Consider the following 24,400-nt stretch of genomic DNA (forward strand, 5'->3'; position numbering starts at 1 on the left):
AGTTAGCATTCGCCTAAAGACGATAAACGTGGAGAAGAACAATGGGGGAGTCCGGTAGGGACGTTCAAGCTCCCTTTATGGACGAAAGGGTAAGAGCGCTCTGTCGACAAGAGTAGAGGGGAGCCAGTTAAGTAAAAGCAGTCAGGTTATTAAAATCTGGCAATGGGACTTTAAGACGATGGAGGAGCCGTCTATATGGCCGCTACAAGGCCCTCCTCTTTATCGGTGACATGAACCTAGCTCTAGTGCCTACAGACGATAGTTCAGCAAGCAAGGATGCTGAAGAAGACGCGGTTATGGAGTCCCAACTTGCCCTGCCATAGAACGTCCACGTATTTGGCATCAAAATAAACACAAGACCACCTTCCGAGTCCTTGGGATATGCCATCGCATCGTAATGCAGGCAGCCTGACACTTTCCCCGTGCACGTGAACAAGGTGTAACGCTGGAACTGAGTTTCTCGCCTCTCCAACATCCTTTTGCAGAGATGAGCCCAGGATTTACTTGGATGGGAAGTATGACGAATACTCGGAACGGGTGAAAGCTTCCCAATGGTGTCTTGTCGGGTTAACCAGGCACAATAAAGGATAATAGATGCACGAAACCCCAGCATTTCCGCTGGTCGTTCCCGAGCCTGGTAACACACTCGCGGCAAAGCAGGGAACGACCAGAGCTGGCAATAGGGTCAGAGAAGCTGACCACAGTGAACATTGTCGGAAATGCGCTCTCATCGGACAGACATCGCGGGGTAATTCTGCATAGAGAGGTTAGGATCTAATCTGCGAACTGCCGGGGCATAAGTAGTAGGATAGACGCTTGATAGCCTTGGTCGCGGACTACGAGAGCAGGAATGCTATATTGGACGATTTCGTCAGCCGAGCCGAGGCCACGAAGAGAGTCGAGCTCCCATGTAATCCCGTGGGGGTGAACACGATCATACAAAAAGGACGACATTTCGCGCCAGTCGGATTCAACGATTTGGTCTATTGTAGACAGAGAGGTTACGACTGAGGAAAGCGTGGCTGAGACTATCAACATCAGCTTCGTTTGCGCGCAAGGGCGCCCGATATTGTGGCAAATCTGTCGCCCAAGCTGGCTTCAGCAGTTTTTTCCTCGCAATGGCCTCCGCGTCAAGGCCCTTGTACGGCAGCCTATAGAGGTCACTGTTGCAAAACTCAGAAAAACTCAATCCAAGGTGGGGACGACAAGAAACTAGACCCACAGTACATTGGACGATGTACCTCAGCTTGTAATTTTATGGGATTTCGTACCAACAGCGGTTTGCAATGACAGCTGCGAAGGAGCTGCGAAGGAGCTGCGGCCATACAAGAGATACAGGAAACTGTTTACCAGACATTTGACCCCTCAATTGTCATCATCTCCTCCCTCCTCATCTTCGGAATCCTCGGGTTTATTGAGCCGCTAATAATAAAGTCAATTGCGGAAACATAGCCAGCTAATTTGGCTCACTCACAATCCACAGCCGAGCAGCCTCTGCAATTGTCTCCAACGCCAGAAGCTTTCGCTCCTCACAAGTCTTCTCAGCTGCCTCTCCGTGGGAAGCCAAAGCCAGAGCGGGTACTGCACCGGAGGCAGCAGCGACACCAAATGCACGTAATTGCTGCGCTGCGTTTTGCGCGGCAGCTTGCCAAGCATCGTCAGGGTCACCATTGGTATCTTTGATCTGACGATTGAGCCGCCAAAAAGTGCGTACGGCAGCAACAGCGCCGGCAGGGACCTGCGAGCGTAAATAAATCAGCAACCCACCCTCTTCCAGAACCAGACAGACCACCACCTACCGGCCTACAAGTATGGCCATTTCTTGCGCAATCCCAGCAAGCTGCACCAGTATCTAACCGGCGCGCGTTAGCACGGTGGCATTTCTTTCATTAGAATAACCCACTCACTATTCTGAGAGGCACATTCGTGGCCAGGAGCTTTGGTTGCGCGAGTAACGCATGGACGGCATGGGAAATCACGAGCCGAGCCGATAGGAGGATCCTTTTTGGTTTGCTTTTTCCTCTTCTGCGCACACAATCGCCTCAGTATGTTCCATCAGCAAAAACGACGACGGAATGGATCTTACGGTAATCCTGCCTGCTGTCGCCTGGGCGCTGGGCTGGGCTTTTCGTTTGCCACTGCTGTCTCTGGTGGTTTTTCTGTCGGAGTTCCTGTCCGGTGCTTCAGCGACAGCAGTTGCGCCTGTTCTAGCGCGTTCGACAACAGACATGTCGATGGCGGCCATTGAACAACTAACCTGTCGCAAGAATCAGTGGTGACGGTGCGAAGGGTCAATATATAACCTGTCAGCAAGAACCAGAGCCCCTTCAAGTCCCAAAAAGAACATCCCACCACCATCCCTCACATTTTAGCCGCGGCGGGCCAGCACCCGCACCGCTGCGGGGTAGTGCGGTGGATTAATCACTACCGACCCCCTTTTTCTGGTCTGCGAGACATTTGCCGCGAACTTCCAATTGTCTACCACCGAACGACACCATGCCGCGGCCACCGAATCCAATTGACCAGTACCGTGACTATGTCAGTTTGCTCTATCTCAGCGGTGTCCCAAGAAGCAAGATAAGGTATAAGCTCCAGCATCATTTCCACATAACTGTTGATCTGAGCACGATATCTCGGCGCATCGCGAGTTGGGGTCTCCCACGTCAACAATCACGCACCAGCGAGAGTCCCCAGCTGATTGAGGCTATCCGCGATCTCGTCTTCCGCGTTGGTCTGACCGAAAAACAGACGCTGGCAGTTTTGCAGCGGCAAGGTTGGCCGATCACCAAGCGGGGTTTAAAACGCATTAGACTTCACCCAGACCGCCGCTGGGTGCGTCGCATCGATAGTGATGAGGAGCGGCTTACACTGCTGATGAAAACAGAACAACTTATCATTGAAATGACGCAACGGTCCAATGCCATCGCAGGATATGGTAGGAGGTTTCTTCAACCCTACCTTCGCCACCAAAAGCAACTCTGGGTGCCAAGAGATCCCCTTTTCGAGATGTACAAAATCATGTTCCCGAACGAGGTCGAGATGCGAAAAAGAATGATGCGGAGGAAGAAGGGTCAATTCCTCGTTCCAGGACCGAACTACCAGTGGTGCATTGATGGTCACGACAAGCTCAAAGCGTACGGCTTCGAGATATACGCTGCAATCGATGCCTACTCACGCAACATCATCTGGTTTTACGTTGGCCATTCTGCCACAACTGCCTTGAGCGTGTTGAAGCAGTATCTAGCGGCATGTGACGCCTATGGCTTCCGACCATGGTATCTGCAGGCAGACAGAGGCCGCGAAACGCCCTTAGTGGCAGCCGCCCACTGGAATTTCGCCTTGGCTGCAGACGGGCGCGTGGAATGGCATGGGCAAGTATTTGAGCAAGGCAAAAGATTGAGGGATTCCTACAAGACGGGCCCGAGCACGAAAAACGTCAAAATCGAGAGCTGGTGGGAGCGAATGCTCCACGTCTCATCAAGACAATGGGTGGACTACTTCGGTGAGCTCGCTAGGGACGGCGACTTCGATGGCGAAATGCTGGAGGATCAGATTGCCATGTACGCCGTCTTCGAAGACGTGCTGCGGCAGGAACTCTTCGACTTTGTAGAGGCATGGAACCTACACCGCATACGCCTGCAAAAGAACCGTCCCCACGTGGTTCACGGCCAACCGTGGATGAACTACCACTATCCCGATCCGATAAAGGCGTGCAACTGGGGTATACCGATTGACCGATCGGCTTTAAACGAAATGGCACGGCCATTGTCTAATATCGATATTGACACATGCCTAGAGCCAGAGACGAAAGAGTGGTGTCGAAGGGCTCTCACAGAGATGGGCTATGACGAGGTAGTGGGCGGCAGCCACCAAGACTCTGATAAGCTCCGCCCGTTCAAGCGCTTCTATCTTGGCCTCCGCGGGAGGATTGCCCAGCACGTCGAGAGCGGCCGGCCACCCATATTGGCTTATCGAAAGGCACCAACAGGAGGGGTTGCTGAATATGTAAGCGACTATGTCTGTATATGTATTGAAACTATCTAATTGCGTTTAGCAAGCGTTGCTTGATCGAGCAACTCAAGCCCAGCAAGATGATTTTGAGGACGGTGAGCCGACAGAGGAGCCTTTGGTCGAGCTTGGTTTTGGAGACGAAGAAGGGAACGATATCGAAGGAATAAGCGATGATGGCTGGGACGCGGTGGACGGTGACATATACGACGGAGCGTCGGAGTAGTCAATCCTTCTATTTTCTATGCCGAGATGCAAATGTTGCCGGGGTTTTGGTGCCTCTGAAGCGCGTAGAGTGAGCTGGCTGAAGTTCTTCGATTGGCATATTGTCGACCGGGTCTACTTGAGCTCCACCAGCGGACTCATAGATGCCTGCTGACGATAAGCGCACCTAATGAGGTCAGTCTTTAATTTCGCCGAGTCGGCTTGGCTTCTTACAAGCTCCTGGGCATTTTTGGTCTCGTCTTCATATTCGCCCTCCTGCCCTGCCTCTTGCTCTGCGTCATCCTCGTCTCTGATTCCGTCATCGATACTATTCGACACCAAATCGGAGGGCGAATGTTCCATCTCACCTAGTTCTTCCACATCCAACTCATTGCACGTCAATCCTGGCGAAGATGTATCAGCATCCGGATCGTATTGCTCCGTCTTAACATGAATCTCTTGTTTGATTTCATCTCTTTTAGTCTCGTTCCCCCTTTCGACGTCCTTCTCCTGCTTGATCCGCTTCTTGTGTACAAGGGATGGAGTCTTGTCCTCCTGTTTGATCCTCCGTTTCTTGTTCTCCTTGGTGGGAGTCGAGTATTCATCTGGCCTCAGCGGCGTAATCGGCTCCTGCCTGTCAATTACTTGTGTGGACGTCAAGACGACGAGAACCTTCAACTGCCCAGCTTGATTGTTGGGAAAATGCCCCGAAGCTAGCATACTCGAAGGCGTGATGTGCTTGTCGGTATTTGGAACGGTGACTATTTTCTTGCCGGAGAACGCTGAAGCGAAAGAAAGGCTCCAAAGGCTTTTGTTGGAGGGATCAATACTACTTGGAAGTGGACGTAGGTGCTCGAACAGTGTCTCGGTGAACGATGGCCAGGTAAGTAAATCTACCGAGTTGAATTTGATCACGGTGTCTTTCAGGGGCAATACTGTCTCTGGAACCTCGACCACGAGGCCATTGAAGTATCTGGCCTCCAGGCTCACAAGCAGAAGACTGATGTGTACCCACTGGTAGCCAGTGCGCTGCCTCGTAGGCTTTCTGGTGCTGGCTTTGGAGTTCTGTATGGCTTGGCTGGCCGCAGATGCAACTGCTCCGAACGGCGGTTGCCTCGGAGCATGTAATCGCGCTCGTGCATCGGCTCCGTTGAGGACCGACACAGTGTTCGGAAGTAGTTGGGCGAGTCCAACATTGGCCGATGACGACGACTTTGTCCTGTTGCGCATGAGCTGACTGGCAGGACTGACTGGCAGGACTGACTGGCCTTGGCGGGGAGTCTTCGAGCTCAACCACCTCGTCATGGGGGACAGGACGTGCAGGAGTTCTAGATCTGGCTCGACTCTGGGAGGAAAAGGGGTTCGCTAATCCGCATCGTCCGCAATAATTCTCGCCAGCATATATGGTGGTGAAGAGGTCATGGTGTTTCTTGCCCGCTTGTACACAGTAGATGTGCTCAGCCGGAAGACTATGAGAAGTCATTATAGTCGAAGAAGAATTTTGTAAATGCAGAGAATATGAGAAGAGAAAGAGGTATTAATGGCAACAAGTTTTTAATTTTTGCAGGCCATAGCAATACTGCCTTGTGCTTCGCCTGATTCGCCAGGGCATATTGAGGCGGAGTACCATGCGCTAGTCCGCTGCTGGCCCGACGCGGGACCACTGCGAAACCTCGCCCTAGCTCCTTATATGTTGCTCGTTCAGAATTCTGACATAGGCAGGATGTCGCTGTCCTCCAATAACGAGCACATGAACACATCAGTGAAGGACTACACACAATGTCCAATAGATCCGAACAACTTCTCAATAATTTTGACCTATGACCGGGAATTAATTGGTTGTGCGAGATTCTGTGTCCATGTTATCACTCACGATACCGAGTCCTGTGCAGTGGATATTCTATTCGTTAGTTTGAGATCGCTTCGTCAAATTAAATTCGTCAGTCATCCGATCGACTCACTCAAAAAGAATTGCAGAGCCCGAGCTCCTCTAGCTCTCTAAATATGTCTGTAATTTGCCTACTCGATAATAGCAGCTGTCCACAGAACGGTTGTGATGCAAAAGCTGAGTCTTGTCGACCATCCCGGGTAGGCCTTTGTAGACGAAAATTTTGTGATCTGGCCATAAGAAAGTACCGCGCGGACCCGCTGCTAGTTCGCAGTGACTTCTTTCTCACAGATGCGATGTACTCATTGTGGGGAGATGTGGAGCGCTGGCCTCTTGGTACCCCCTGCAACAAACCTGACATGGGAGTTTTGCAACAGTGCACCCTATCGGCCTCCGTAGTCGTCGGGTCGCGCACAATCTTAGAAGCGATCGCTCCCGCATTACTTAAGAAGCTCGCGTTCTAAATCACAATCGTATTCTATTAGTCAGTAACTGCTATGTATTATGCAGCTGCCTGTTCATTCCAACCTCATCAAAGAATGTAGCTACTCGGGGCGCTACCGCTGAAATTTATTGAGAGGGTAGAGACAAGATGGATAGAGTCATCTTCTTCTTGTGCTGACACGAGGCTGTTCTTGCGTTGCCTTATGCAGTGAGCTGTGGCCAAGGTACTTGTGGTGGAGGTGGCAGAATGCAAGGGATCTTAACAAAAATTATTTGGGCGAATCAGGAGTGTTGAAAGTCATGCCCGTGTAAGACTCATGCCCGTGTAGCCAAAGTGTCATGCCCGTGTAGCAATTCCCTATTGACATTCGCAGCAAAGGTGGGCGGTCGTTCACGGAAGCTATTGGACTGGTTGAACTTGGCATGAGGTTTCATCTATGGTAACATGGGCGCAATTCATACATTTCACGATTTCTAATGGTATTGAACCACATCCATACAAAAAGAGCGGTGCCATTTTGGGTGTCATCAGGAAGCTTAAACTCCCCGCTCGGTCTGAGAGGACATTGACTAATATATGAGTGAATGACCTTCCATGTCTTACCTTGTCAAATGACAGCTACCTCCGCCATGAGTTCCAGAATCAGCGAGTGTGAAGTTGCTACGGGTGGACAGTTAGAAATAGAGCCCCCTAGTGAGTAAATAGCGTGACTTACTGTTGCCACTGCACCTCTATCGCGTCCAACAAGACTGTACTCCCGGGGCTGTAGTCTTCGCCACCGAATGAGCTTTCATTGAATTGTTCTATACCAAGCCAGGAGGATTTGCAGGGACTTGAGACATGGGATGAGTTTTACAATCATTGGCACTCAATCATGGGGTCCCCAACCAGGGAGATGTTCGCCGCGCGTCTTTTGAAGTTCGAAGAAGCGTACCTTACAGACTATATCGAAGAGGTTGGATATATTAAAACGACTTGGCTTGATCCATACAAGGAGAAGCTTGTTAAAGCCTGGGTTGATCAGCATCTTCACTTCGACAACGTGGTTACTTCACGAGTTGAGGGCATTCATGGATTGCTAAAGAGCCATCTGGAAGTATCCACCCTAGACTTGTTCGAAGCTTGGAGAACAATAAAGCTGGTATCAGCAAATTAACTAGCTGAGTTAAGGTCCAACCAGGCTAAGCAGCAAATTCGCACTCCAATTGAACTTTCTGGAGCATTATATAGTACAGTCCATGGCTGGGTATCGCACCAAGCTCTGCGGAAAGTCGAAGAACAACGAAAGTTGTTGCTGAAGAAGGATTCGCCTCCGTCGCGGACTTGTACCGGGTCTTTTACTCGATCGCAGGGCCTACCATGCGTTCACAAGCTAGATGCTTTGTTGACACAAGGCCATGCACTGCAACTAGAAGATTTCCACACACACTGGCGTCTGATACGGAAAGACACTCCCAGGCTACTTCTAGAGCCTCGTAAACGTGTCGACTCGATTATGACAAATTAAACGCTGCCGTTGTCAAGCGTCCGAAGAGAGCTAAGCGGCTTCGAACTGGTCGAGAAAACAACTGCGGTCAGAGCGCCGCCTTTATGTAGCAAGTGCCATATACTAGGTCACACAAGGACGTCCAGGGAATGCCCTCTGAGATATGTAGAGCTCGAAACTCAAATGCCTACCACGACAGGACACAGCCGGTCAAACTGCCATAAAAGCAGACCAATTACGACCTCCGAACGGCTGAGCCACATGTATCGTCAACAGTGTCAACGCCTCTGCAGCAAGGACCAGGTCTACCTTCTGAGCCTGTGGCAGCCAGCGCAGGGAGGCCCATGTTTCCCTGCCAGGTTGCTCCAAGTTCCCACTGTGACGAGGGTTCCGACCCTGCTGTGCGAATTTTCTCAGATTCGTCCCATTTATCCTTGGAGAAAGCTACCAACTTCGACAATTTTCTGCAAACTGCAGCGATTGCATTGAGAAGTCGACGGAGCTGAAAATAGCCACGATGTGGGAACACTTTTGCCGCTTGAAATTGTTCCAGCACTTCCTTTTGACTGCTGGCGAGTTAGCTCTGTAGTTGACCACGATGTTACCGATACGAGTGGTTATAAGACCTAAGCTGCCACCTAGGCAATGATTCTTGCGTGTTCTTGACTGAGGCAGCATTATGCTTGAAGAAATGAGAGACCTGATCTTGACATCCTCCTGCTCAATCAGGAGAGGTACCCGTATCTGGAAGAGCTGGGGTTGGTGTGTGAATCGAACGAAGAGGCAAGATCGCGAGAGATGCAGCCTACAAGGAGTATATCGGCGGAATCGGAGGTCGTGCTACTTACTAGTTACCGATAGGCTGTCAAGCAGGGGTGAGTTTAGGTAAGGGTGGCGCGGCTTGTTGTGTGGTAACTTACGTGCACACTCGCATCAATGTTAAACTTTCGTCGATCAGAGTGGCACGCTTTCCGTCACGTTCAAGCTACCTCCCACCGCCAAACACGACCAGATTACAAATTATCACAGAAAGGGAACTAAAGAAAAATTATAACAGACCCACACGCAAGCCATCAGGTTCTCTCGTTGACGTAATTGAGGTAGCTCGCGTGTACATTAAATTGATCATCCGGAACAGATCGGCTGGGGTTTGACCAAAAATCTGTATGTAATTGGTCGGTCGATACAATTTCTGGCGCCACGAGGCCATAAGGTTAATATGTCAGACGGGAGCTGAGAGGCTTTCAAGGCTCAGAATGCCCCTGCGTCCAACGTGTTATGCCGGTATAGCAATTCCCAGCAAATGTGATGTGGTGGGGCGATGCTTCGCACTAGTGACGTTTTTAACGATCGGCCAAGATCAATGATATCGGGGTTTCAGAAACTGATCAGCCACCTTGCTGTCGTCAAGTGGCTGAGGAGCCTTCTTAACTCAAGATGAATGGCATGAGCCCTTCCGAGGGATAGAAGGGAGCAGCGAACAAGAAGATGATAGTTAACACGGGTCTCACAACGTGACGTATCTACCTTCTGTGCATCTACCTTCCAGGTTTAACTAACAAATACTTCAGACTGCCCACACAATATTATGCTCAAAGAGTACCCACATTTTTTCGAACCAATGTCAATCTCTCTACCCAGTAAACGTCCCTGCGGTCTCCCAAGTACTTAGCTGAACCATAACTGGCACTCAAGCCCCAAATGGTTGTCCTGAATGTGCTGTGGTTCTCATTGCAATCAACTATCTACACACTTTGTTTGCAAGTTTCTTCGTTGAGCCCTCAGAGGACTTGAGGCCTTGGAAAGTCAGCACACATTTTAAACATAGTTTCATAGGATCAGGTACCGATTGTAGGAAATGCCTCGGCCAATATGTTTTGTTCATCTATTAAAAATCTTTCTATCAGGTTAAGGGCCCATGAGATGACCCATGATATTAGGGCTTGGGCTTTGAGAAGAGCCATATTATGCTGATTATAAGATTGAATTAGTGAATATTATCAACTTCTGTGTGAAGAATGACAAGATAATGTACTCCAGGAGGCAACCCGCAAGCTTTCCAATCAGGAACTTGCTGAACATCCCAACCGGCCCGAGCTCATTATCAACATCCCGTAGTACTGTGGAAGGGTAGTCGTGCTGAGGTATCGTCTTTCGTTGAATAGCCATACCAACCTGCTTGACCACCTTCCTGGAGGTTGCATTCTCGGCTGAACTAAAACTACGATGGCATTAGGGTTAGCACTAAAAATGCGAAGTAATGGGACATGACGTCATTTTTGTGCACCCTCCTGGAAATGATAGAGGCTTAGCTGTTAAGTGATTTACTAAGTACTTACTGCCAAGTTGGAGATAACGTAATACCCCGGGCTCTCACCGGGTGGTTTATGACATTGCTGACTTGCATGTGAAGCTCTAGACCTGATCTACAAAAGTCTTGACAGTAAATCATAGGCTCCGACGACTATAATACGTTCCACAGCCTAGAAGTACTTTTTAAGGTTGGCCCTTCAGATTCGTACGCATCAATTACTTGTTTCTCAAATATATTCTAGTTTATACAACTGTCTCAGCGATTCGTCAGTTGCCTTAGCTATGTCGAAAACATTACTCAGCAATAGCGAAGCTGCCGTATCTCCCGAAGTGCTAGTAAAATCTCGACAGGGAAGTAATGCCCATGTATGCAGACGTTGTTATAATTCAGTGCGTCTATTGGGACTACAATACTGATCTCGCTTATCAGCGACCCGCAAGGCTCGACGTGGATCTGCATGCTATGACAGCGCCCTCACTCCTTATACGTAAACTGTATAATACCGGGCATACGAATCATGACGTGCCTGTTATGAAACAGTACAATGGTCTGAATGAGGCAGATGTTCTGTCTAAGTGCGTTGCAGAAGAAATACCACTTCATGCCCTTGAACACTACACGCAAGGCCCAGACCAGGCGGTAGCCCTAAGGCGTCGTGTCCTGGCCAAATTTCTTGCCATCACAGGGCTCAGTGGAAAAAGTCTTGCGAAATTACCGCACCAGAACTACAACTGGGATCTCGTCGTTGGCTCCTATTGTGAAAACGTAATTGGGTACATGCCGGTCCCGGTTGGCGTGGCTGGCCCTGTCTTGATTGATTCAAAGAATTTTTTTATCCCTATGGCTACAACAGAGGGCGCACTTATTGCTAGTACGAATAGAGGCTGCAAGGCAATTAACAACGCAGGCGGCGTCACTACGAATCTAACCGATGATGGCATCACCCGTGGTCCATGCGTCCAATTCCCCGGTACAGAACGAGCAGCTTTTGCCAAGAATTGGATTAGCTCACACGAGGGCCAGGTCATCTTGCGCGATGCTTTTGAGAGCACCAGTAATATTGCCAAGTTGCGAAGGGTCAATGCAAGCATTGCTGGGAGAAGTCTATATATCCGGTTCAAGGCGACAACCGGCGACGCCATGGGTATGAACATGATTTCAAAAGGTGTCGAAAATGCCCTGCGAGTTATGAGCCAAGACCCCAAGTTTGAAGACATGCGAGTCGTTTCTTTGTCTGGCAACTACTGCACAGACAAAAAAGCTTCTGCGCTCAATTGGATCGAAGGTAGAGGTAAGAGTGTCGTAGCAGAAGCTGTTATCCCACATCAAGCTGTTCAATCAGTCTTAAAATGCACCGCCGAAGCAATGGTTCGAATCAATAATTCAAAGAATCTTGTCGGCTCGGCGATGGCAGGAGTTATTGGCGGGTATAATGCTCATGCCGCCAATATTGTCGCCGCCATCTTCATCGCTACCGGGCAGGATCCAGCACAGGTCGTGGAAAGCGCAAATTGCATAACTCTCATGGAGTGGTAGGTAATAACAGTGCTCGAGATTTTCCTGGATAACTAATAGATTCCAGCAACTGCGTCGATAATTCATTACGTGTATCAGTCACCATGCCCTCCCTTGAAGTCGGCACTGTAGGGGGGGGGCACAGTGCTGGAGCCCCAGAGCTCCATGCTAGAGATGCTTGGCGTGGCCGGCGCGCATCCTACAGAAACAGGCCGGAACGCCCAGTGCCTAGCAAGCATTATTGCGGCGGCAACTCTCGCCGGGGAGGTGTCCCTGTGTGCCGCCCTGACGAGTGGTGACCTGGTCAATGCCCATTTGAATCTCAATAGAGCTTCACCTAGGAAGTAGGCATCGCATTAATTCACGTTCAACAGCTCTAAGTAGTTCTTACCCAGTAAAGGCAAATATCAATCCCAAGACGGGGTTTGTTTGGCGGCCTAGTGGCAGGCAAACGGAAAAACTTCTTACATTCGACAACTGCATAACTAGTTATGCTTGTGCTATTAGTTAGTTATGTTAAAATAAGCAGCAGAATCGCTTGTTCTAAAGACAAAGGATTACAATAATGCTGTTAAGCAAGGAGTACAGCCGTTATTACAGCTCAACGATCTTAGCGATCATGCCCAACTACGAGAGGCAGCAATAGCAATTCAAGGGGCCCTGATTCATACCCCGCCCAACGCTACGGATACGAGCAAGGAATGGTCAATTAGAAGCGTAGCTATCAAGCTACAGACCTGGGCCAGCTCAGCACTTCCAGCCCAACCAGAGAGACCCTCCTCCAGACAGGGAACGGCGTTCCAAGCTAATACCAGAAAGAGTAATCAGGGTAGAAGAGCAAGCCAATCCCAACCAGATCGTAAAAGAGGGCGCTCAGATAACCAGGAGGATAGCAACAAGAGAAAGAACTAAACTGTGAAGCTTGTGGCCAGCAACGACATGATTTTAGTTCCTGTTAGTCAGCTATCCCAGAACTTCGTCCTGAAGGAGTACCTGCAAATCACCGTCTAGAAGGTCTGGTGAGGAAAGTGTTGGCTGCCGATCCGGAACTAAAAGCCAAAGTAGCTGAACTTCAAAAAGCAGCACAGAAAGACCAACATCAGCAGGAACAAGAAAAGAAACAAGCTTCATTCCAGTGACAACCAGCCAAATCAAGCTTGGAACGACGAATTGTTGGTCAAGCATTACCACAGGGCGCAGCGTTTCCAATGTGTCTAGGAACCTGTCTGCAAGCGGACCAGTATCCCTTACGATCGTCAACCATTCTTGATTCTAGAGCTTCGTTAGATATATTCAACGACCTCGCCAGGTTCAAATCAATAAGAAAACCAGAATCCGGACAGGAACACTACCTGATTGCTGGTAATTCAGAGGTTAAAATCAAGGGTTATGGCCGAGTCAATTTGCCAGTCACAAGGCCTAATGGATTAATTGGCATCCTACGAATCAAGGACGCTGCATATTGTCCTGCATTTGCCGTTAACACTGTATCATTCCAGTGTCTGTATGGTCGAGGCATCCGTTAGGATATAATATCGACTCTAACACGGCTAATCCATAAATCTAGAACATTAATCTGTATAGTTCAGAGATACTACAAACAATAGGTTCTTGAGTATCAGGAGACAACCAAAGCTAGCTTACAAGCAGCAGCCGCCTATATGGCCAGAAGAAGAAGGAGGACCAGCCGAGACCCAAGACACGGTGACTGTTTGTGACTCCATGGGCTTAAATATCACTTGGCTTACCATATTTTGGAGCATTTGTACAGGTCTTATCAGCCAATTAGGGCTCATGGATTTTAATACGTATATGTGATTGCAATCAATTGCAATCAATTGCAATATAGGTCCAAATTGCCGCAATTCAATCAATTGCAATCGTGATCCCATGTGGGGCCCTGTTAATCAATTGCAACTGACCCCCGATTGCAATTGATTAACTGATTAGCAAGCCTGGGCATACACCTTATCAAGACATCGAATTATCGCTAGTTGTGCAGGATCTCATCAATTCGCTTGTATCGACCAAAACTCCGTCCGAGATATACCGGGAGATTCGACAGATTCTAGAAGGAAAGCCTGTGACCCGGCATCAGGTCTACTATCTCTGGCAGAAAGCGAATGCCGAGATCTGGCACTGTTGCCTGTTCACCTCTTTCCCCCCCACTTGTTTCGCGTGGCAATCAAGACGTGCTTCCACCAACGACTTAGCTTACACCCTTGCCGATCTACAGTCGTTGTCACTTCCGACTCACTATTTTAGCGCCGTTTTAATTGCATACTCTGCCAATTTAAGAAACGCCACTTTGACTAGGTCAGTGCATGCAGGGCGTGTCGCTTGTGACACGCTTAACAGCGTGCAACAGAGAAAATTGGACACAGTTGGACCTTGGTATTGGCCGGTAATGAACCAGTCACCACTACTCGTAAGTCTAACGCCATGCGCGGTTGAACATCTCCTTAACAAGTTAAAAAGTGTACTAAGTTGCACACATCCTAATTTCAATCATAATGCAAGTCAAACTTAACAGCCACTAGGTTGTAAAGCTAAGAAATAGAACGCTACGTAGGCGTTGGGCGCGTCGCCGGCACAGTGCGGAATGATGCAAAATCCAGTTGGGCAACCCTGCCTTAAGATACCCAGCATCAGTGTGGTTTTCCATACATGGAAAAGGGTGCAATTCACACCAGAGTGTCGCCCCACATTTATTCCCAGTATTATAATACGCCTTTCTAAACCTAGTCCGTGCGCTATAACTAATATCTATTTACTATAGATACTTACTGTATAATAGACAAGTGACACTATATAATTAATTTGTGAGAGTATCCACACCGTATTTCTGACAAGATGCTTTGTTATGGGAGCGCTGCCATGCCGTTGCATGTGAAAATGTATGGGGGGTCCTGGTATTAATCCACTAAGCTGTATCGGGCCACAGAGGGGGAAGCAGTGCGCACTAGTAAAAAGAAGCAGTGGCGAATAGCAATACACCAAACTAGAACGAAATGGAGACAGTGGGGTTGCTGAGTGGAAGCAAGTGTTGAACATGAAACAGCATCACGTGCAGGGTCCAGCCTGCGCCTTCCATAAATAGCGTGCCTTGACGGCATCTCTAGCTTACAGAATCAACGCACTCCTTTCATCTGTGTTCCGCTGTAACGTTCAGCAGCAAGGTCACTGAGAATATGGTCTATTGAGTTGTTCTGCCTCAGCTTCCAGTCTTTCGTATTCAGCTATTGCTTCTGGGTCTGCTTTGATGGCTTCAAGATCACAGCAGGTCAAGTACACCTGTTCGAGATCCTTTCCTCTACTCAATGGGCAACCACCGCTATCTCAAACACTTCCCCAGTCGTCGGCATGTCAAGCCTGTCACGTTATGAGACTCATTGTTAACTAAGCTTGTTTTCTTGAATATAAAAAAAAATTTTTTTTTATCCTTTAAAAGGGTTCATGTCTGTTATCTTTAGTTTAAAAGACTTCCCAGCCACCTGATTTCATTAGGGTGGCTGGCTAGCCTCTTAAACTACTAATATTAATAATTTTATGACATCTAGCAATTACGTCAAGTCTGCTTGTTCAACTAACAGAGGCAGCCTTATCCGACAAAGCCACCTCTGAGGTATACCATGTCTGCTAAACCCGCTAAACCTGCTATGCTGATATCATCTCTGCTAATCTTACTTATCCGATATCGTATCAGGATAGTGTGTTATCCAGATATCAGGTTAATCTATCATATCAGATATGATGTCAGGACAGGCAAGTCTGTTCAGGCGGCAAAGCGGCCGCTGAAGAGCTCGATTGTGCTTAATGCCTTCCAACACATTGTAAATATATTGGTTCAACGGATAAGACGTTACCATGGAACAAGGCTTCCTTTACACACTATGTCTAGAAGCAACTTGAGGCGTAGACAGGAATCGATCATCAGCGTCAACCGCAGCAAATTTATCCACATAGCGCAGCGTGTCGTGCTCTACCCAATCCAGATATCCCCGTATCCAGTACTTAAGTCCGTCAACGAGACCTCGCAGCGTAACATTTGCCCGGGCTGTAACGGCGTCCGCGAGCTCCAAAAAGCTGGAAATTTCAGCATCCACGCGAGCAGCGGTAGTTTCGACACTATTCTGTAAAGAACCACCCTGCTCAGCGTAGATTACCACCATGTTTCTAAATTGACCAGGCTGTCGAATTTCTACACCCAGGCTCTGAATGTCATTGGCCCAACAGACAATGTTATTTGCTCGGCGTACAAGTGCCTGCACATCAGGCTGATAGAACTCGTAAGGTTTAACCGAGCCATTGTTGGCAGCATCTGACAGAGCAGTGCAAGGGTTCATGCCACTTGTATGACGCCGGATAGTTTGATATTCACGTATGCCGACAGATTTCGGTCGTATGTGGTTGAGAATTTGAAGGCCGGCAGTTGTTGCCCATAGCCGCATTCCTTGGGCGAACCGCTCGAACGGTTCAGCCTGCAGCAGACTTCGCAGCCTGCGACAAACGTCGAGCCATGCAAGTTCACCCCATACTGGCTCCAGTCCAGCAGAGTTGAAGTCAAGAACATCAATCATAGCCGTCAAGTTGCGCAGAGTGTCACCCGAAACTGTCTCAACACGGTCAACAAACAAGTCGTCGGCGAGAAAAAACCAGACGAAGTAGTCTGCAATTACTTGAAGTAATTCTTTTGCAGCGTTTGGATAGCATCGCGCTGCGAGCCAGCCGTAACGGGCCCGTATTACCCGACTGCGATGTTCGTCGTTCACCAGAAGATCGTAGTGATCAGCCCACTCAATCATCCTCGCCTCAATCACCTCCGCATGGGGTGAGCGTGCCCCAGGCCAAGGAACATTAAAAGCCGGAAGGCGTAATGCCGAAAGTTGAGGCTCCAAGATTTGTTTTTCCATGACTGAATAAACGAGCTCTTTGGGAAGCTTGTTTCGTAGTTGACAAGTTTTGTAAGTCCAGACTTCCTGAGGAGCAAGACTCGCAGCATTTATGGACACCAGAGTGCGACACCAGAGTGTTATTCATTCTCAAGCATTTACGGGAACTCCGCAACTTAACACTGCAATAACTTAAGCAGTCAACGACTCGGTAGCGGAGTGTGTCCAGTGTGGGCAATCGACGTACCGATATTGATGAAATGTAGATGTAGATAGATGTAGATCTACATCCATCTACTTGGGGGTTTGGCTACAGCGCCACATCACCTCTCTGAGGGGTGCAGGCGAAGACGGAACCAAAAGAATGGGGACGTGGCACGAGTAGTGGGTAATGTTGTCAGCGACTTTCCCATCGGCGAGGATCAGGGTGCGTGGCTTTGGTAGCTTATTGGTTTGAATCTTATGAGGGACCTGCGGCCCCCCGTGCCCCCCGCAGCTAGGATGCCAGCGCAAGCTTATCATCATGAAAAAGCTCTCTTCGCATCTTCATTTTCATATATATTGTATTTGGCGTGATACAAAATCTATTAATTCACAAGCACTAGCTGGGAAGATTTCTCTGAGACGGTGATCCAGAAGGCCCAGGAATTTAATGCCAATCATAGACTTCTCGTCAATAATAAGGTATTTGCAATGTTAGAAGAGAATCTGCAAAGAACACAAGTTCGATCTTGAGAGTTTCTGAGAGAGCCCCCGAGGGGGGGTTTTGACAGGAATCTTGAATAGGCTATGTAATGTGCGGCCGTGGAAGTTGTGGGCAGCGATCCCCGTCGGAGCAGCCCGCAAAACAGGGTCTCTCACCCCTGCCATAGTAGCCATATCTTCCAACTTCTTGCTTGCCTGTAAAAGCACGTATGTCTTGCCTGTTCCCGCGACACCATCGAGGTTGACCCTCAACTGAGGAGGGTTCTTTCCGGCAAGAAAATCGCTGTAATGATCGACAATCAGGCTGTAAACCGTACGTTGCTCGCGGTTAAGTAAGTCAACAGAGTTCAAAGAGGGGAGAAGCTGCTGCGCAGGAAATGCACGCTTGGTAACATCCCAAAACAACGGGTTAATTTTATACTTGCCTACGTGATGGCTCCAGTCATATTGTCGATCAGAGTCCCGTTCTCCCAAGTTATGGCCATCCTCAACTCGCGTCAAGTCGTTTCCCGGGTGTGCAAGCCCGTAGGTTTCGAAATCTGCAAGCGGCGCAGGAGGGGTGGGCTGGGATGGGTTGACGTCTTCGAATTCCTCATTGTCATCGGACTCTGCATCATCATCGTCGACATCCAAGTTATCGTAAAGGTCATCCCCATAGTTGTGGTTATCGCAACAGAGTTCATATGCTTCTTGAAAGGTCTCGGCTTGGAATCCATCCACTTCCAGAAGGTCTTCCACCTTTTCGAATGGATGCGACAACATCATCTTCACTCGACAGTAGTCCTCATACTCATCGTCGGTCGGGTTTGACTTGTAGCGAGGAAAGAACGTCACAGTCCGCGGTTTGCCTTTAGACAGGGGTCGAAACCTGCTGGCATCGTAGTGCTGCAGCCAATCGATCAGAGTTACATCTCTCAAGTGCTCCCCACCACTGGCATGCTCAACCCGCATTCTATAGCGCTTGTATGCCGAAAGCCCTTCTTTCACCGCCATATCTTCCCCTGCCTCACCAACATCAAACTGGATATGGCGATCTTGAGCGTGGTCAGGACGACAATCCAAAATTATGCATTGCCTTGTCGACTTCTGCTGAGGAATCTTGAGTAAGATATGAGAAATCTCTTGCGCAGACAAATCACGTTCCCCAATAAGCTTATTGAGCAGCCTCGCCGCAAAGGAAGCAATTGGACGACGATCACTAACATATGGCAGAATCTGCTCCTGCAGCTCTTGATATGAGGCAGATCTGATTTCTGGCTTCGACACATACTTGGCAACATAGAGGATCAGTCCCTTATATGTAACCGCCGGCTGCAAGTCTGTGTTTGCTAACCACCCAAGGGCCACCACCGGCGAGCACTGGGCAAGGCGTTCCACATTGCGTTCCACACCTAGCATCCAACTCTTTTTGTTGATACTCTTCGTGACCAGAGCACGTTCTTGAAGCTCCCGAGGAAAGAAAAACCGGCATTCTCCGCAACTGCCGTGTCTGCAAGCAGGACTTGCCCGAAGTCGAATTTCGAAGCGTCAAGGACACTTCGAAGTTTATAGGGTAGTGTACTAACTGTAGGGAACGCTGAAAGGAGCAGGGAACCGAATCCCGAGTCGCTGTCGCCACGATGTGGAATATCGTCTTGAGGCTATCGCCGTCAAAGTCACGAAGAGGACCCATTCGGTAGCTAGCCTGACGCCTCCAAGGCGGACCGCGCCAGCTCTGCACACTATCTCGACGCGTTGGTTACGAACACCAGTTTCATTTTCTGTCAAAAGAAAGATAATAATCAATTACGCCGCAACTCCTCGCCCTCCCTTAAGCAATCTTCAAGATTACTCCTACTTTAACGCGTGTCTGGATAGTCATGCCCAGCGCCTGCTCTCGAAGCAAGCAGAAAATCACTTACATTATAGCCACATATTTGCTTCATGTAAGCCAGCATTGCCGCCTAGAAACTATTTTGCACGTCTTCAAGTGAATTGGACAACGAGGGGCTCTTCTTGATTTCTTCGCAGAGGAGTAAGTTACACCGCTGCTGTAGGCAGTTTACTTCCATTTATAGGAAGGTCGCAGACCAAGCTAAGCACTTTTTCAATAAAGGACCTCATCCACCATTCAATTTAGCCTATAGACAGATTGCCACGATTTAGCAGCTATGGATCGCATTGAACAGTGAATTAGTCTTTGATTAAATCTATCTATCTAGGTAATTGAGGTCTCTTTATAGTTGGTGATAGCTTCAAAATAACCTGTTTTCGTAGCCATTTAATTTCCATTGAAACAGCTAGTGTTTTAGGGCTGCAGCTACTGTCCGAGCCCTTCTTTCATTGAATTCCGTTGAACAGATCACATTGTAATAATCACCCTATCAATCCATCGAGTAATCGACTCAAATTGATTGACGTTGCATCCATAAGCATTACCGAATTGTACGGTTCGTTGTACCTTGTAAGACAAGTATATAATATAATCACTAAAGGACGTAAGACATAGAGCAGAGAATTGCTTAAATTACATAGCCACACGTTTGCCCGTGCAAGCCAGGAGCGGACATGACTTTCTAACTAAATGCTTTAAGCAGGAGACATGCTCACAAGTCTAGCATTGCCTTTGACAGATAATTATCTCGAAACTAGGCTACAAGAGACGATGGTCTGGCCTTGTTACTTTCTCCAACGGTCTCAATCCACAATCCCAACCAGATTGGATAAAACCACGCATGACTTTCGTGACAGGACGAACAAGCCAAGTAAATCAATTCAGACACAATCAAATGAGATCATAAACAATCTTAGTGCCGTATAAATAGGAATCTGGAGAAGATGTCCATTCTTTGGCCGCACAGCCCTCATGACACTGTTCCATGAATTGAAATAGCATGCCTTTGAAGATGCATCCTATGTAAGAGAGTCATATCACAGACCTGGCACACCGACTGGTCGTTGTCTCGCAATTGCGATAGGTGTCTTCGGCGGAAGTGCTTGCTCAAATCTCCTGGAGTATAAAATTCCTGGATCTTATCTTCCACACGAGGATCGTCGAGTGGCAGCCGCAGTGCAGCGCCAATGCATAGAAAGCACCTCCTGGGTCTCTGCTCCGGCTTGTCAATAAAAACGGACATAGTCGCGAGGAATAACGGATTATCTTCCGACGGCTCATGAAGGCTCTCACGCGAGACCGTTGTAGACGGAATATTAGTCCGGCGTACAGTTGGCCCTTCCTCTACGTTGCAATATGCAACTATGGCTTCAATCGCGTCATCCCTTCGTCGATATTGACCATCAAGAGTATCATCGACCGGAGCTGTAAGTGCGTCAACTAGCAACTTTTGAGCCGGCCGCCGAGGACGGACTGCATGATCCACCAATGGTTTTGCAAATCCAATTCCTTGTAGTTGACGTTCAATATCGTCCACAGCCTGTTCGTCCGTCCAGTCGTCTCGAATTTTCTGTTTGAGTTCTCGTTTTAGCTTCTGCTTTAACGATCGCAACTCGCGGTGTGTCTTTTTGTGCTGTTCAGAACCCGGGCGTAATTTCCGCATCTGGGTTGTAAGCCGTCGAACACGAGGATCTGATGCGACAGACGCCGTTTGTTCAGCAGTGAGACCTGTTGGTCGCCGTTTGCTCATTGAGTGGCCAATGCTGCAAGCCTGATCAATAAGTGCGTGCTGTGGCTTTTGCCGACGGATAACGGCCCATGGGTCGGCACGGACAATACGGCCGAGGTAGTGTTTCTGGAAAGGGGTAGAGTTGGCGTGGTCAAGGGATAAGTTTCGAAGCGCTTCACTCATGTCGGCTGTTACATCAAATGTTAAAGATGTCCTTTCAAAGTAGATGGACTTCACTTACGGCTTTGGTCAAATTCATTGGCAGCATTATAGCGGAGGCTGTATGGTATTGTTTCGTATTGAAGTCCCATTATCTCGCCCACTCTTTTGATCCAGCTCGCGATCATGCCATGGGTGATGGTCTTTGTCGCTGACATTTCATACCCAGTCAAGGTCTTGACCGCGCGACGAAATATGCACACCTCTTTGAGATCACTTCTTAGAGGTAGAGGCAGCTCCCGCTCGCCGGGATGTATGTCCAGCCCATCTAGTTGCCTAGGAGAGGTAAGATGGGATGCGCGAAATGCCCCGTGCCGGAATAGAATACCTAGCAGAAAGGCATGTGGACTAAGGAGCAGGGACGGGTCAAACATCATCTCTGGGATCGTAAATGTTTTGCTGGTAGCGTATTAGCAGGGGTAATTCAAGCAATGAATACAGGGACAACAGGAATACTGCACTAACGCATCCTTAGTACCAAGATATGACTTCGTGAACTCCAATGTGAATCGAATTAAGATCTTGTGCGGTCCACCTTCCGGGTCTCTCGCTAGGGCGACTCGGATATCTCCGAAGCGAAGCTGCAGGATGGACGTCGGGCGAGAGCCTGCGGGCGCAAGCAAAAGGAGGAAGAGCACGGCCAAAATTCGGAGTTCCCCAAGGTCAAATGATTTCTTTGTGGTGCTCAGCGTCGTCTCAATTTGCTCCTTTAGATCGTTGATAGTCATGCAGCGATTCGCTCTCTTCTGGTCGCTTAGCCCATGAGTTCTTGCAAGCTCTCGGAGGACCTAAGGAAAAGTTAAAACCTATATGTTCATCTATATTAAGTATGACTTACCTTATGCATATTGCGGTTCAGTTTTGGATCGAGCTTCGTGCCGATGGCCCTCTCATATACGAGTCGGAAGACTTTCCAGGCTGTGCCCAGCGAGCTGCTCTTAGTAGTGCCTCTCAATCTTCTACCGTCCTTGCTCGCCTTTTGATTCAATCGCCATTCAAAGAATTTATAGAGTATGCCTATGGAAATAGACTCGAGGCACACGTGCGGGTCATGCGATAGAACTTCATTGCAAAATCTACGGTGGACCGTTAGAAAATAGAGCCCACGGGAGTTTAGTAAATAGCGTGACTTACTGTTGCCACTGCACCTCTATCGCGTCCAACAGGACTGTACTCCCGTGGCTGTAGTCTTCGCCACCGAATGAGCTTTCATTAAATTGTTCTATACCAAGCCGGTAATATTCAGGCGGATGTATGTTTCCACCAAAAAGTTGGATTTGATCTTCAACGTCCAAATTATCATTGTCCTCGACGTCGAGATCCGTTACATCAGTTTCATCGCCAGACAGATCCACTTCGTCCACGTCGAAGCAGCTCTCGATCTCTGGCGAAAAAGAGGACTCGGAATCGTCCGCATCGGGCGAGCGTCGATGGCGTGCCATGACGGGTCAAATGGTGTGAGGTTGCGATCTGGGCGAGGCGATGGGTGCGACTGGAGAGGCTTGAGCTTAATTTGGATGAGAGTGGCAGGGTTGTACGGAGAACAAAAAGATCGCCTTGCCGCCGCGGCCGCGAGGGCGGGCTTTTAAATGCAACTGTAGAGACCATTTCTAGGTTCTTAAAAAGGGCAGTGAGTTGACAAGAGCATGTTGCTCGGAGCTTGGTTCAAAGTTCTCATAAATTGGCCAGCTCACTTAGCCGCCTTGTCCGGATCCTGCCCAATGAGGAGTGAGTACCTTGTGGTACGTCGCGGAACATTAACTGATGTGGTCAACCAGTGGGCCAGACGCCATTGCTTAAAGCGGCGTTGGATCCTTGGCGAATGGACCACCTCTTTCCGTGGCTAAAACCACCAAAATTGGTGGTGCTTTTGCCGTCTTTTTCTTAAAGGTAGTTAATTAGTTTTTTAATTAACTTATAAATTATTTACTTATAATTAAGGTATTTTTAATATAATATTATATTTTAAAATTATTATAATATTTAATATAACTTAATATTTTATACTTTATATATTAACTAAAAATTATATAATTTTTATATTAATTATTTTTTAGTTATATTTTATTATAATTTCTTTTATAATTATAAGTTAATAAAGCTTATTTTTAAGTATTTAAGGTAATTATAATTTATTAATAAAATTTAATAAAATAAAATTTTTTTATAGTTTATTATTAATTATTATTTAGATTTTTCTTTTTATTATAATTATATTAATTATAAAATATATTATATTATTAATATTTATAATATATAAAAACTTATTAGATTTTTATTAAGAAATTAGTTTTAATTATAATAATAATTATTATTTCTTAATTTATTAGTTTTATTTTTATATTATTTCTTAGTATATTATTCTAAGTATTATTATTAATAATTATTTTTTAGTATTTTATTAAAGCTTTTTTAGTAATTACTTAATTTATTATTTATATTAATTAAATTTAAGCTAAGTAAGTTATTTATAATTATATAATTCCTTTTATTTTTATATTATAAAATTATAATTTAAGTAATATATATATTATTTTTAATATAATATAATTTCTTATTTAATATTTTTAAATTAATTTATTATAATTTTAATTATATTATAAAAGTTATTTTTTTTTTTTTTATTTTTATAAAAATTATTTATTATTTTACTTATTATTAAGGTATATATAATAATTATTATTATAATAAAAAATTTAATTAAAAAGTTTATATTTAACTTTTAGTTTATTTTTTTTAATTAAATAATTTTTTTTTCTTAGATTAATTTTAATAAAAGCTTACTTTTTAATAATAATATTTAATATTCTTAAAAGTTATTAAGTATTAATTAGGTTTTAAATTTTTAATTTTTATTTAAACTAATATTATTTATTAATATATAGTTTTTTTTATTATTTATTATATTAAGATTTTATATAAGTAATTTTTCTTAATTTATTATATAAAATTTCTTATTTTTTATAATAAGCTTTTATTATTTCTTAAAAGCTTAATACTTATTTATAAAGTATTTAATTTTATTATAATTATAATAAGTTTTCCCTTTTCTCTTATTTATAATATTAAATTTTATAAGTTTAATATAATATTTATATATAATAAAGGTTTATTATAATTTA

At 46.6% G+C, this 24,400-nt stretch overlaps 7 protein-coding genes across 7 annotated transcripts; 3 read left to right on the top strand and 4 right to left on the bottom strand.

The window, feature by feature from the left end:
• Positions 1-1,365: 1,365 nt before the first annotated feature.
• Positions 1,366-2,230, bottom strand: G6M90_00g068610 (uncharacterized protein; the record flags this gene model as incomplete). The annotated part of the gene is made up of 5 exons (XM_014684545.1): positions 1,366-1,422; positions 1,475-1,738; positions 1,800-1,852; positions 1,908-2,025; positions 2,087-2,230. 5 exons carry the CDS (start codon positions 2,228-2,230, stop codon positions 1,366-1,368), a joined length of 636 nt encoding a protein of 211 aa, XP_014540031.1.
• A 266-nt stretch (positions 2,231-2,496) lies between these two features.
• On the top strand, positions 2,497-4,234 carry G6M90_00g068620 (uncharacterized protein; the record flags this gene model as incomplete). The annotated part of the gene is made up of 2 exons (XM_014684544.1): positions 2,497-4,005; positions 4,055-4,234. The coding sequence occupies 2 exons, from the start codon at positions 2,497-2,499 to the stop codon at positions 4,232-4,234; spliced, it is 1,689 nt and encodes a 562-aa protein (XP_014540030.1).
• Positions 4,235-4,347: 113 nt separating this feature from the next.
• Positions 4,348-5,517, bottom strand: G6M90_00g068630 (uncharacterized protein; the record flags this gene model as incomplete). Its single annotated transcript, XM_014684543.1, has 1 exon — positions 4,348-5,517. One exon carries the CDS (start codon positions 5,515-5,517, stop codon positions 4,348-4,350), a length of 1,170 nt encoding a protein of 389 aa, XP_014540029.1.
• Positions 5,518-7,419: 1,902 nt separating this feature from the next.
• G6M90_00g068640 (uncharacterized protein) lies at positions 7,420-7,701 on the top strand (the record flags this gene model as incomplete). Its single annotated transcript, XM_066130883.1, has 1 exon — positions 7,420-7,701. One exon carries the CDS (start codon positions 7,420-7,422, stop codon positions 7,699-7,701), a length of 282 nt encoding a protein of 93 aa, XP_065987076.1.
• A 2,925-nt stretch (positions 7,702-10,626) lies between these two features.
• HMGR_2 (3-hydroxy-3-methylglutaryl-coenzyme A reductase) lies at positions 10,627-11,881 on the top strand (the record flags this gene model as incomplete). The annotated part of the gene is made up of 2 exons (XM_066130884.1): positions 10,627-10,710; positions 10,775-11,881. 2 exons carry the CDS (start codon positions 10,627-10,629, stop codon positions 11,879-11,881), a joined length of 1,191 nt encoding a protein of 396 aa, XP_065987250.1.
• Positions 11,882-15,744: 3,863 nt separating this feature from the next.
• CEABS ((+)-corvol ether B synthase/(+)-corvol ether A synthase (2E,6E)-farnesyl diphosphate cyclizing) lies at positions 15,745-16,773 on the bottom strand (the record flags this gene model as incomplete). Its single annotated transcript, XM_014684541.1, has 1 exon — positions 15,745-16,773. One exon carries the CDS (start codon positions 16,771-16,773, stop codon positions 15,745-15,747), a length of 1,029 nt encoding a protein of 342 aa, XP_014540027.1.
• A 675-nt stretch (positions 16,774-17,448) lies between these two features.
• G6M90_00g068670 (uncharacterized protein) lies at positions 17,449-22,720 on the bottom strand (the record flags this gene model as incomplete). Its single annotated transcript, XM_066130885.1, has 6 exons — positions 17,449-18,726; positions 20,376-21,247; positions 21,301-21,677; positions 21,744-22,066; positions 22,117-22,354; positions 22,413-22,720. The coding sequence occupies 6 exons, from the start codon at positions 22,718-22,720 to the stop codon at positions 17,449-17,451; spliced, it is 3,396 nt and encodes a 1,131-aa protein (XP_065987233.1).
• Positions 22,721-24,400: the final 1,680 nt, after the last annotated feature.

Source organism: Metarhizium brunneum, chromosome 4 (genome assembly GCF_013426205.1).
Source record: "Metarhizium brunneum chromosome 4, complete sequence".
In the NCBI taxonomy this organism is placed as follows: domain Eukaryota; kingdom Fungi; phylum Ascomycota; class Sordariomycetes; order Hypocreales; family Clavicipitaceae; genus Metarhizium; species Metarhizium brunneum.